Source organism: Coccinella septempunctata, chromosome 5 (assembly GCF_907165205.1).
Source record: "Coccinella septempunctata chromosome 5, icCocSept1.1, whole genome shotgun sequence".
NCBI lineage: Eukaryota > Metazoa > Arthropoda > Insecta > Coleoptera > Coccinellidae > Coccinella > Coccinella septempunctata.
The window spans coordinates 22,843,439-22,857,700 of NC_058193.1; the positions used below are offsets into that span (position 1 = coordinate 22,843,439).

At 35.5% G+C, this 14,262-nt stretch overlaps 1 protein-coding gene across 1 annotated transcript; it reads left to right on the plus strand.

The window, feature by feature from the left end:
* The first annotated feature begins 231 nt into the window (after positions 1–231).
* LOC123313535 (ubiquitin-protein ligase E3B) lies at positions 232–11,060 on the plus strand. The gene is made up of 12 exons (XM_044898459.1): positions 232–563; positions 619–1,105; positions 1,156–1,521; positions 2,350–2,960; positions 3,474–3,592; positions 3,644–3,962; positions 4,144–4,445; positions 4,496–4,757; positions 5,393–5,522; positions 5,578–5,742; positions 6,840–6,951; positions 10,188–11,060. Exons 1-12 carry the CDS (start codon positions 403–405, stop codon positions 10,358–10,360), a joined length of 3,207 nt encoding a protein of 1,068 aa, XP_044754394.1. The 5' UTR covers positions 232–402; the 3' UTR covers positions 10,361–11,060.
* The last annotated feature ends 3,202 nt before the right edge of the window (positions 11,061–14,262 follow it).

The window sequence follows — 14,262 nt, forward strand, 5'->3', positions numbered from 1 at the left end:
ACTAGCAAAGATATTATGTAATATCTTTGCAAAGATTGACCTCTCTGCTCCTAACTTCTAGTAGGCTATGTCCCAAGGACAAAGAGGACTAAGAGGAGGTTCCTATTTAACAAAAAATACTTTTTGGGTCCATATGATCAGTAGCTCAGTAGATCAGTAGATTATTTGTGTTCTGTGATCAGTAGTTCCAGTGTCTTATTTAGTATTTACTTTTTTTAGTCAAATGTCAAACAGCAAGAAACGAATGAAAGCGGTCATAAACTTTAATTTTTCTATCTTTTAATCCAATAACTCTTTATAAAATGGTGATTTCATTTTTCAATTTGCATTGTAGAATGGTTTGAAATGAGTCTCAAAACTTTTATCGTTTTCTGGTAGTTAATTACCATATCAAAAAAAAAAATGTTTCACAAAACACAGGATGAAAAGGAAAGTTTTTTGGAACAAACTAAAGCCGCTAGGAAAGAGAGAGCTTTAGAAAAACAAAAAGAAAGAGCTTCTACTACCATTCAATCTTATATAAGAGGCTGGTTGACCAGGGTTAAAGTTACTAGAAATATTTTGTGAGAAATCAGCCTGGAAAATAAATAGTACCATTAACAAATTATTATTTTGTAGGATTGAATTTGACGATGCACTCCAAAATATCCCAATGGACCCCACAAACACAATGCATGTTTCCCTTGCTCCCTCTCTTCAAATGTACAAACAAATTACTAGATTTCTTTTTATTTGGAAAAAAGATAGAGATAAGGAGAGGTTTGTTCGACTCTGCCGTTACTTAGTTTTCAGTTTGGAGAGTGAGAATCCTAAGATCAGTTATGTGGGAGTAGCACTGAATAAAGATCATGTAATGAAATGGATTGCACATATGAATGATATTTTATGGAAGTGTTGTGTATACTTGAAAGATCTTAAATTGGAATTAACTGTAGATAATCAGCAAGCAGTTTTATTCATTCATGTATTAGTTTCTTTTACTAGTACCAAAACGTGGCGTCTGTTGTATTATAAAAATATGGGGATGTTTATGAATGGAATGAACCAGCTATGTGCAAATCTCATTGGTCAATTGGTGCAAAAAGGTTTTTTCTCAATAATAAGAGTGAGTAATACTAATTGAGTTTTGCCAAAATTATGGAACAAACTTTACAGGATGTTTTGATAAATGGTCTGGGAGAAGTTAAAGTTACTTTAAGTAATGTATCATTTATGGCTATTATAACTTTGACACTGAGACCTTTGAAAGCAGCAGATTATTCTGAAAATTTGATGGTCATGTTCTTAATATATGTAATGTCGGTACCAGCATTGATTTCACATCTGAATAAATGGGCTCCAGAATGTATGAACAACTTCTTGACTGATGGGATTTTTGATAAAACTGTAACACTTTTATCTGACGATACATCTATGAACCTTGTACTGGATTCATTAGAAGGGAATAATGCATTATATCTGTTGGCGAATTTTTTGGAATTAGCATACATAGTGAAGGAAATTGACCCCCCCCTTTTCGTGGTAAGTGAACATTTCAGTTGTATCTATAGCATAAGCATATCTCAAAAAGTAAGAGTTCAGTGACACCAATCAAATTAAATTTCAGATAGAAATTAAATGTGAAATTTTTTATTTCAATTACATATTTTCGAATGATTGGTACTTTAGAATTCAAGGGCCTTGCAAGTTTTAAGGAAAGTTGGATATCTTATATCTTGTTAACTTCCACATGAGCTGGCACTTGCTATGTGCCCCCTCACACTTTGAAAAGAAAAAAATTATCATGAAATCTGTTTCAGAGGATTCAGATACCAAAAAACCATTTTCACTCTTTGTGTGTGTAATGCATTGTTTTGGACCAGGCCCCAGACTAAGGTGATCGGCGCCCTGGGCAAATGGTCTACTGGCGCCCTTTTTCCAGTAATTTTTTTGCGTGATCCTTTATTAATCGTTCATCCTCCCCTACATTACTGCACCCCCTGAAATTTGGCGCCCTGGGCAAATGCCCGGTCTGCCCATACTATAGGATGGGGCCTGTTTTGGACATGCTACAAGTTGCAATTTTGAAGCTTTTGAAGCTATCAAGCTCAGTTCTACGTGGATTATGCGGATGCATGATGAGAAATAGTCTATTGTTAAAATAGGTTTTTGAGTTATTGGTTTAAAAAAAAGTTGTTGTGGGTGTGCTACAGTTTGCAATTTTGAATCTATCGATGTAAAATTTTGCAAGTTGGTGGTTTTTTGAAGCGTGATGAATCCTACCGATTTTGGGGATTTTGGGTACCTTTTAAAAAATTTTTTGCTCGTCAGATTTAGACAGATTTGTTTGTCAGATTATGATATTTCCAGACTGTTGTGACTGGATTGCTGGAAGGTTCTCAAAAACAGTTTGCTAACAACCAATGTAAAAGCAGTGTTACCAAATGGCATCCTATTCTGGGTTGGTCCGCGCAATCAATGAATCCTGCTCTGTATTCGAGTATACCACATGTGAAAACTCAACTGCATATTTTATGGGGTTCAGAAATCACACAATTAATATTTGGCAACTACCTAGCTGAATTAGTCAAACATACTGAACCATCACAGCCACCAAGTCCTGCTAAGAGCAGCCATTTCAGTGGTACTTTCTTAAAGAAAGTTTTTGAAAGCAAGAGCAACAGAGGTAGTATACAGAGAAGCTATCGTCAACCATGGGGCCCAGAGGTTAAGAGAATAGAATTGATTTGTTCAATGTATTACACAGCTTTGCAAACCTTGACCGAGCTGCATTTAGATATATTAACTGGACTGTGTTATCAAAATTCATTGTTGTACAATTTATGGTTATTTTTATGCTCCTTAGGACCTAATTGTGGGATGAAGACCTTTTTGAGTAATCTTGCTTTGAATACTAAATGCTCAGATCCCGAATTTCAGATGCTTCAACTTTTTTGTGATTGTATGACACATTATGTAACGTAAGTACTTGTTCATTATAGTCATTTCATCTACTAGTTGTTTTCGATTTACGTAATTAAAATGGCCCAAGAGGCACTTCTGACTACTAGGTTGATTTTATTGTAAATTGTAAACGTTAATAAACTGCGACCTATAACGCTATTTTTTAAACGCCAGTTCTGCACTGAGGATCATCCATAACAAAGGGAAATTTGATGAGTGAATCGCTTGTTACGATTTTTGGTAGCACCTGAAAGCAAAGGTTCTAGATGATTTAAATGCTTAAAACTAACAAAGCGGGCTCGGTTGTCTGTTGGTAGTGACTTGACTAAAAGTCTTTTAAAATTCCCGTTGACTTAAGCAGCGTTCCTGAGAACTAATACGCAATCTTATGAGCAAATGGCTATTAAATCATGCACACCATCTGTCAATTAGATTCGTTCCTTTCTTAGGTATTAGTAATGCTGTATAAATCCCATAATATTATGCTCAGTGACTTTGTAAAGTCGCCAATTAACTCTTTTGCATTTTAGCCTCTTGGATGATATGGAAATGTATGAAAAGCAACATCCTTTCAAATTGAGTGATTTCATCATTTTATCAAATGTTTTGAATATATTTTTATACAAAATAATTGTAGGAAACCTGATAGGTAAAAAATTAATCTCACAATAACCATAACATTTAATTCAATATTTTCCAGACATAAAAACAATACAGAGCAACAAACTATTTCAGTCTCTGCACAATCTTCTAATGCTGTTATATCGAAGAGACTCTAGAAGGTGTTATTCGCCACCTGGACATTGGTTGATAAAAGAAATCAAAGTGCCTTCTTTCTTATCTGATCTGGACAAAAGTAGGAGAGTACCACAACTGCTTCTACAGACCATGCCACATATCATTCCTCATGAAGATAGGGTTAGACTGTTTAGAAAATATATTGTAAATGAGAAGACTGTTTTGGGGCTCACCGAATCTGCATGTGCATGTCCCCAGCCTACCATTATCACAGTACATAGGTAAGAATCTAACCGATCTAGATAGTTTTCATTCAAACAAGAATTGCTTAATCTAAAATTTCATCTGTTAAAGAAAAATGGTTTTTGAAACAGTATGTTTCAGCGGCACATTTCAATTTACTGAGCTGTTATCCCTCATATAACCAGTCACCCTGTATATTTCTTTTTTTTTTGTAAACAGGAGCCGAATAGTAGAAGATGGCCATAGGCAATTAGCCACACTACCACCACAAGCATTGAAAGGAGTCATAAGGGTAAGATTCATTAATGAACAAGGGCTAGATGAAGCAGGAGTAGATCAAGACGGGGTATTCAAAGAATTCCTTGAAGAAACAATAAAGAAAGTTATCGATCCCTCATTGAACTTATTCAAAACCACTAGTGAAGAGCGACTTTATCCTTGCCCAACATCTTATTTACAAGATAACCATTTAGGACTCTTCGAATTTGTAGGAAGAATGCTTGGAAAAGCTGTTTATGAAGGTAGATTTTTTGCAGAATTTTTTTGCAGTGAGTGAAGTTTGTTATTTTAGGAATTGTAGTAGATGTACCATTTGCTTCTTTCTTTTTGTCCCACGTTTTGGGACAGACTAAACATGCCAACTACAGTTATATTGACGAACTTCCATCTTTAGACGAAGAACTGTACCGTTCTTTAAGTTACATAAAACATTATGAAGGAGATGTGTCGGATCTAGATCTTACTTTCAGTTTAGACGAGGATAATATGGGGAGAATTGAAACTCATGAGCTGACACCTGGAGGTAGAGCAATTTCAGTAACGAATGAGAATAAGTAAGTGCGGAAATCAGAGAACTGTTTGAAATTACTTCTTGATGTTTGAAGTTATTTAAGTGCTTGTGAGTCAGGTGATCCACCTTTTTGGACAGATTTATGCTAATTCGCTTTAAAAATTAAATTAAATTCATAAACACAAGGGCGTCTCTATGACTAAAACCAATATCACAAATGCATCTTTTTTTTTAGACATCTTACTCATGTCTCACACTGTGACAATGACTCTCTCAGCGCCTGCTGTTAGTGGATTGTTTAGTCTACGCGGGTTGTCGTTCCCAGAAGATTGTTTGCATTTTTTTAGCTCGATTTTCGCATATTCCGCGATCGTTTCTGTTAAGAAAATGGCCTTAATGGATAGATGGGATATCGAAGGTCATTCCAGAAAGATATAGCCGCATCTTACGGACTACTGTCTGCAAATGCGAAATTCTCATTTTTCGGAATCAAAGACGTCGTAGCAAGGCTGACGGGGCCTTCGGCGCTCCTCACGAGCCTCTTTTTCTCGTGTTGGCGTGTCCATTCAGGGGCGTATGTGGAGGTGGTGCCAAATTTTTATCTTACAAAAATGGCGTAAATTTTACTGTTTATTTCATCACAATCATTATGATACTGAATCCCCCAAATATTTTCAGAATCACATATATTCATCTAATGGCCCGTTTTCGAATGCGAGATCAGATCAAGCATCAAACTGCCGCTTTCATAAAAGGATTCAAATCTATCATAAACCCTGACTGGTTAGCCCATTTCTCCACGCCAGAGGTAAATTTCGTAACCATATTGATTCGCTAATTTTTAACGAATTATACAATTTCAGCTTCAGAGACTCATATCAGGAGATAATGTTCCCTTAGATTTGAAAGACTTGAGGAAGCACACTCAATATTATGGTGGTTTTCATGATTCTCATAGAGTTGTTGGATGGTTGTGGGATATTTTGGATAAGGATTTCACAGAGGAGGAGAAGGCAATGTTCCTCAAGGTATGTTGATTCAATCAACCGTCCGCAACTTCTAAAATTTGTTGTTTTTTTTAAATAATACCTTCTTATCAAACTAAACAAATTCTGATTAGCGATTACTGGAGGTATCTCAGAATCCCTGCCAGTTTGTTTCCGCAGCTTCGCTCGAGAATTATAATTTCGAAACGCTAGTGCACAAAAAAAGGCCTTTCCTGTCATTATTTGGGGATGCAGCTACTAATTTAGGCCGTTCCAGTTCGCGGATCATTAGGCCCCGGGTTTCCTTCCCCTCTCCCCTGAAGCATCACCCGAATTTCTGGGGCTTCCAGCACTGACAGCTGTGGGACTTGTCATATTTGCTGAGGTTAGGTTAGTTTTATTTGACAGTTTAGATTAGCGTATTCCAGTGCGTAAAGCCCCGGAGTTTCGCGCACCTGACTGGAATGTAGCATATATTATGCCTCTTTCTATTCGATGCCATGAGCTCATTAGTAAGACTATGGAACTGGAGTGTGAACTATAGAGACGACGTCGACGTATTGGCTAAGCTAAACCTCTAAACCATCTCTGATGGGGGGGGGGTCACAATAGACCTTAAGGTCGCAGTGCAACCCCCTTAAAATCTACCATCTACAATGTTGAGTAGAGGCGGCTCTAGGGGAAATAGAAAGATGGCACATTCAGATCAGATGCCAGTTCCATAATAAAACTCGAAGTCACTTTAATTTCAACGCTTCTTTTAGTCCTACTAAAAATGACACTGAAGGAAGCTTTAAGCTCAAAGGGACTTTGAATTTGATTATGAAACTGGCCGTTATATTGCCTTGTATTAATTGTGACAAACAGTTCAATAAAAAATGGCCTAGATTTCAAGATTTTTTTTTGTTCACAGTTACAGCCAGTTTCATAATCAATGTCTCTTATTTCAGTTTCTCTTTTTGGTAAAACTAGAAGGACCTTTGAAATTAAAGGAGATTAAAAATGTTTGAGAAACTGGCTGTGAATGAAGCCATAAGGGAACATTTCGGTAGATACTTTAGACCATATTCCATTCTGAGTTACTGTTTATATTTAGTCTGATGGGAATAAACAATAATATCATTTTTATCTCTTTTCAGTTCGTAACCAGTTGCTCAAAGCCGCCTCTGTTGGGTTTCGCATATTTAGAGCCCCCATTTTCTATACGATGTGTGGAAGTGGGAGATGATGAAGACACTGGAGACACAATCGGTAATGAAATATTTGAATTTGCATCGCATGGAGCATGCACATCTGAATATCGTTGGCGTTCAAACCTTAATTCTTCATTCAGTGGGTGGTTTAAGTGCGAAAAATTACTGTTTATTTTTAACCTTCGTCTAAAGAAGGTATTCCAACCTCAACCAGACCAATATGTGCTAATCGCGCAAGGCAAACTCAGCACAGTGAGTGCCATTACCGCTTGGCTGAGCTAACACAGAATATGATTTTCTGCATGGTTGACATAGCGTAAACTGAATCCAGAAAACTACTTTTTCAAGAATTCACTAACCTTTTGACGGTTTGCATATAATGGCTCTATCTCATTCAACTAACCTCTCTCACTCTCTCAGGCGTAGTCCATGTTTTAGTAAGTCCATGATTCCCTGCGCGCTGCTAATATTGCCATGTGGAATTGGCACATAAAATTGTCTTAACCATGCGGATATTGCACGTTTTCTGCTATGTCACTTAGGCGCAACTGAAGCATTTTGTGCTAAGTATAATAAGTGATGAGGAATTGAAACTAACTATGGTAACTATGAATTGAAACTAGCCATACTAAACCATTACTTTCACAAACAAGTCGAATTAGCAGATGAGGAGTTAATTATTCAAATTTATTGCCCGGCACCACCTGGTTCCATGAAAGCTACGCCAATGCGCGTTTGTGTGACGTGGTGTTTGGTGATACCGAAGGTACCGAGTATTTCCGATCTCCTATTGCGCCTCCTTTGCTTTATCTTCTTAGTATCGTGTGCAAAATTTGGGTTACTGATCTATCATTACTAGTGCCAGTACCGCATATGTTCTAATACCAGGTTTCCTGGTCTGATCTAATATGGATGTGACAGTCTCCCATGGCTGACATAACACCGTATATGCGACAGGTTCGCATATAATATCCCAGTTTCGCTGATCTGTTCTGAAACTGTTCATGATCCGACCGTTCGAGTGTTCGAATTGACTCAGACAGTTTCAGATCTGCATGGTTGAACTAGTTAAGACCGGTCCACACTACTGGCTTGTCTGGTAGGTTGGTTTGGCTCATCTGACTCGCGGCCGTGTTCTTTCTATCTTTATCCACATTATCTCAGTTGCTTGTCAAGCTTCTACTCGCGAGGATCCGCTTTATTCGCAGGTTTTTCGTAGTCCACATGACAGTTTCGGCTTGAAGAGCATAGCCATCCTTTCCTTTGATGTACCGACAACAAACGGAGCCACTCAAGCCGACGTCTCGTCTGGTTCGCGCGTTGTATAAGGCCATCAACTAGTTATAGTCCATTCAAGAATGATTGACATCCCAGAAGGTCTTGAAAGTCTAGACGCAGCTTAAAATCTGGTCACAAAAGAGCTTCAATAATTTCTGTAGTTTTAGTCACAGAACTGAATATATAAATGTAACCTAGAAAAGCATTTGAAAAGAAGAAATAGTCAAATTCAGAGCAAATTAATCAGTATTCAGAATTGATACAATAATGTTTTCAATTTGAACGAATAAATCAAGGACATTCCGCAACACAAAATCTTAACTTATGGGCTATTATCAACTTAAATTCGATTCTCCATAGCCAACCGAGATGTCAATCATTCTTGAATGGACTATAGTAGATCGGCAACTCTGATCTATCACAGAGCGTGCAAAGTCGGCGACTCTGACCTATTATGAGTGTACCAAACCGGCACGACTGACCTACCGCATGACTGACCTAATTCCTAATGCAGTTTGTGCAAATTTCGCCTAGCGCTTTATGTGTGGCAGGTCTGTTTTGTTGACCAAGCATGAAATATTACCAGTCCCGGATCCCAGGTGCTGAGGTCTCAACACAGTATAAGCCAACTCAGCATGGCTATTCTTGAACTGTTCCAGATCCGCATGTATGTATTGTGCAGACATGGTATAACTAACACAGGATAACCCTAATATATGTCTACTCTAGCAGTCTTACCGATCGCGTGTTTTATCACATTGTACTAGTTTAGAATCGCCTTAATTCGAATGTCTTAACTAGCAATGGGTATGCCACACAAGTAACTAACACTAGTTAACAACCCAGCGCCATCTGGCGGTCAACAATATCCAGTTCAGCCCCTTACCCATGTCCCCAGAACAAAGATTGGAGAACCTGAATATAGTGATGAATGAATTTGCATTCGAAGTTTGCAAGCCTTAACGATCCTTATTGACCGGATAGATCATATCTCATCTCATCTCAGGACTTTCTTCATTTGGGTTATGTGAAAGATAATAAGGTTATAAGGTTTTAGTTGATAATCCTCAGTTAATTCAAGAATTCAAATGAAGATTGTTAATCGAGCCATAATGTAATGAAATTTCTGAATTTCATCAAAAAGGGTATGGTCCTGCCAATGTCCTTGAGGCATTTGGCTGATATTGTTTCTCATTGTTAATGCCGACCTCTACAGGGTTGGGCATAAGTCTGGAATTAAATTAATATTTCTCCAACTAATTACTCAAAATGGAAACGCTGAAACTCACCTCGATGAAATTACCCTTATTTTCTGTTGAATGAGTGAGTTTGAGTAGTTTTTTTGACCATCCACATTCCACTATCCTGAGAACAACACTGAATATGATCTCACAAGGAAATGAAGTATTAGACAAAGTTGAGTGTTTTTTCTCAACCCCTTAGCAGCAACCCCAACTTCCGTTTTCCAAATGGAAACATACCATGTATAGGCTTGTTAAGTGAGTTCCGATTGTCTTTATTTTCAAATCAAATTATTGGTTGGAAATTTATTAGTTCAAAGATTATGTTGGATTCCATTTGCCGTGAGCTTTCTAACGAGCCCACTCATGGAAGTTTTTTTAAATGTTCCCTTTTCCAACACGTGTGTAAAATGTCGAAGTGATTATTAACATCCCTGCTAGTATTTCGACATTAGTGAAACTCCATCGGTCGCTTTCTGAATATAGATGGGGTAATATAGTATATACAGTTATATACATAGGTTTTCCATATATATTACTGTACTCTGGTTCCCTCTCACCTGATTATTTTATTTGTATTTCGCTTTTCACAAAAATGCCTTGAAAATTATCGTGAGGTCTGAAAAGACTCGTTTTAAACGCCGTCTATATATTCATTTTATCAGTTTATGAATTATTTGGGTAGCGTACTTTAGGAAATAATGATTATTAAAAAAATGTCTATTCAAAGTATTGACCGAAAAAAAATTTGTTCACATATTTGTTCTTCTTGTAGGAAGTGTCATCAGAGGCTTTTTCACAATACGTAAAAAGGATCCTCAGAACAGACTGCCAACATCATCAACATGTTTCAATCTCCTTAAACTACCTAACTATCAAAAGAAAAGTACATTGCGCGAAAAACTTCGATATGCCGTGACTTGTAGGACTGGTTTCGAGTTATCGTGAGTTTCGAAAGAATTTACTGGTTTCATCTTTCATATGTATCGAAAACAGTTTTCCATATCACTATCAGATTTCTCATAAGAAATTTCCTCTAATGACAATATATGAAAATAAAAATATTAAATATTAGTGATGGATCGAAACTCGGAATAATATAATTGGCTACTTTACACAACGGCAGTAAACAAATGAAATGATTGCCTTTACTCAGTGTTGCTGGTATGTGTATGAAATATTCTGAGAAATGAAATATCGATGCACAGCTTTAAGTGTGAAATGAATTAATTGATCTTTGTGATTTTTTCATTGAGAGATATGATGCAATTATTTTTTAATGTCAGTACGGTTGAAATTGGGTAATCGAATATCTCATAATATGTTTTCATCCAAATGAAATGTTTATTTCATGTATATGTTCCTTAAGAAATTCAATAGGTCTTTTATAAGCGTGTTTGGAATTATAGAACCCTTATCCTAGTTTAGAAACCGTCATATTTACATTTCTTGATTCCAAAAAATTCCAAAACATATTAACAAGAAGTGAGGTTTCTGGTTTATTAATTAGACGAACACGTGAATTCTCAATTATGTAGTATTATTTCTAGTCTTCAATTTTTATCTGTTCATCTGGAAAAATGATGATAATGGGAACTGTATGTGTATTTTATATTTATAAAATTGTTATAATAAAGAAAAGAAAATATAGTTTATTTTTACTCTCCATGAATCAACCCCATTACATAAGATACAACAGGGTAGGGTGTGTAACAAAGAAAATATCTTGAAATGAAGAGGACGATGTTCATGGAACTTTGCAGGAAAATACAGATGTATTTTTTACTTCCGTGTGTTTTACCTAGTTTCCCGCACCCATTTCAGTTTCGAAAGTGCGCGGGAAAGTATATTTCTCCTCGGCTATTGGTGGAAAATGAAATGAATGAAGAAAAAAAGTCGTAGAAAAATTTTGATCTCAACTCGTGCCTCATCTATCGGTCAATAGAAGACCCTCAACATTTTCAATTCAAATGGGACACACCCTATATTTTAATGGATTACGAATTCGTACATAATATTTAGTTCAGTGTAAAGAAATTTTGTTTTTTGTAAATAACCTATAAATGATGATAGCGTCTTGTATAAATGTTTTTCAGTATAAATTTCTGCGTCGAATGTGACCACGAGGGCACGAGCGTTGCCTTTAGGTTAGGACCATCCATTGCTGTACAGTGACATTTCTAAGTTTGACCACGAGGCGCGGTGCACGCTGGAGAAATAAATTTCATGAAACCGATTGCATGAAATGCGAAACGTAACAAAATTTACAATTTTTGGGAAGGGGTTATACAGAGGGTCCTTATAAATGATTTCAACATCGCAGCAGGCGTCAATTTTGAATTTCTATGATATTTAATTCGAAACACAGAAAAATTCGAAGAAAACTGCGATGTTACAATCATTTATAAAAAGACCGCAACAAATATAATATCTTATCGCAGGAGGTTTCAAATGGTTCTTATCTGATTTTTCGTTAAAACTACCTTTTTTAGGTTGCAAAGTTTTATAGGTAGGTATTGTTAGAATTTGGTTTTAACTCCTAGCTTTTTTCCCTTGTTTGGTCTTTTTGTAGACTCATTCCCGGTAACGGGATACAGCAATGAATGAATGAATGAATGAATGAAAGCATATATGAGAATATTCAACGAGTCTTGAATTTGGATTCGAAATAGTGAAAGTAGGAAGGGATTAGGTATATCGAAGACTTGTAAAACATTTGTTGTGTTTTTTGAATATGCAAATCAGTTGCATTGTTTTTTGAATACGCAAATTAGTTGCATTATTGCAGTGGCGCTACCATGCATTTGCCTATATTTTCGTTCTATTTCATGCAGTTATAATGCTAGGTCAGCAGCTGAAATATAATTATTATGGTTCAATCAAGTGTAGGTATTCATCTGAGTGATGAGGGGTGCAAACATCGTGAAATGATATATATCGATGTATCGTAACATCAATGTTCTGTTTTGTATAAAATTGAATATTTTTTTAAAATTTTATTCTAATGTTCGCAAAATCGAAGCAATTTAATTGGTAGGCGAATTCTAAAAAAAATCTTTGGAACTTGTTTCTCAGTCAAAAAGTTTCTTTGTTGAAATATTGTGTTGCTTCGACCTCAAAAAAGTATTTTAATATTTTATTACTTTATTAGTATATCTTTTCACCTCTGGATAAAATATTGTTTGATCAGGGCGATAACTATGTACCTAGATACATTTAAGTTTCAACGGACCTTATGTTTTGCGGAGGCCACTTCATTTTCGGCCAAAATGAATCTATGAGACTATGAGTTCTCGGATCTTTGGTTGGGTTTTTTTCAGAGCTTCATTGAGACATAAATTGATCATTCAATAATGATTTTACAGAAATCTCTAAGCGAACTCCATTGGCAAAACTGGTGGTGTGAGAGCATATATTTTGAACTCATTGCAATATTCTGGTTGCAATAATTCTAAATGTCAGAAGATAAAATTTTAGGAATGAAATTCACCGTTATAGCAAATTCCTTCAATTAAATGGATCAATAAATAGCTTAATGTGTGTATACAGGCTATCCCGGGAGGAATACAAAAAACGGAAACTACAGAATAGAGCTATAGGTCGTCATTAATAAGATGAATTCATATCAACAGGGCCTTCATTTAGTTAGGATATACAGGGTGATATAGCTCGAACTAATGAACTCTACAAATTTCAAAATTTGCTGTTGTGTCACCCTTTCTGACCTCGTTTTCGTTCAATGTTGTTGCAGCTGACAAAATCTGGATCGGAGAAGGAGAATTTTTTACTTTTTCTATATTCCTTAATATCAAATCATTTTGTACATTGACACTATAAAATTTTTTATTTTTATGACCATAGAAAAGCAACTCAGCTACAAAATCCAAAATTTTTGTTTTGATCTAACATACAGGAGGAGTAAAAATGGATATCCATGATTTGTTCAGCAAAAATTTTGTTTTGGTCCCTACTATGGATCTGTACCGCATAGACCTCATGGAAGTAAGTGGACACCACTTTCATCAATATCTGAACTGAAAATTAATCTGTTTTTTTCTCATTTTTTTTTAGTTCAAACATTCTGTTATGATTTCTTCTTCAATTTTGCCATCCATTCTCTAATTTAGGAAAAATGGAAAATTAAATTTTCGCCATATATAAACTATAACTTATTCGATCTGCATTCTCAACTCAAAGTGACACTAATATTCATGTCTTCGGGTGGATTGTTGAGAATAATTACATAAATCTTCTAACATCAAAATGATTTCATGATTTTTGCTTTTCATGAAAATTCGAATGTTTTTATTCTAAATTCCATTTAGAACATTTGGGATTTGAAGAAGTAATTAATTTTATTGTTATATTTTTATTCATTTTAAATATGCATTACTGTTAATCAATTAATTATAAGTCTATTTGATACTCAGTTACTTTAGCTAATTCTCTATAGTTAGTGACGTATATAGTTAGTTTTTTTGTTACATCTTTTGTTTTTTAGTTATGAAACAAACGTATATTTTTTCAAATGGATTAGGCTAAATGGGCTAAAAACAAGATTTTCAGAAATTTTTTTTGAGTCTTATTATAATTAGTTATGACTAATTTGTTTGGAACAAAACGCAAAATGTCAAAAACTTCACGCGTTATCGTCAGTTTTTGATTGTAAGTGAAATATTCCTAATCCACAATATAAAATGTGTTTATTTTACCACAATGGGTGTTCACGAATATAATGAAAAGTAAATGATTGTTTGTTTTATACAATATCATGAAAATCCGGCAAAAATTTCGTGGGATAGCAGCAATTATTATTTATTTTGTGAACACTTTCTTCTTGCTCAAGCTTT

Excerpts from the sequence above, each read along its gene's own strand:
- LOC123313535 (XM_044898459.1), top strand. The coding sequence starts at position 403 with ATGTTTCACAAAACACAGGATGAAAAGGAAAGTTTTTTGGAACAAACT. Across the intron at positions 3,963-4,143 it reads ACCATTATCACAGTACATAG|GAGCCGAATAGTAGAAGATG; the intron begins GTAAGAATCTAA and ends TTTTGTAAACAG. Across the intron at positions 4,758-5,392 it reads TCAGTAACGAATGAGAATAA|AATCACATATATTCATCTAA; the intron begins GTAAGTGCGGAA and ends AAATATTTTCAG.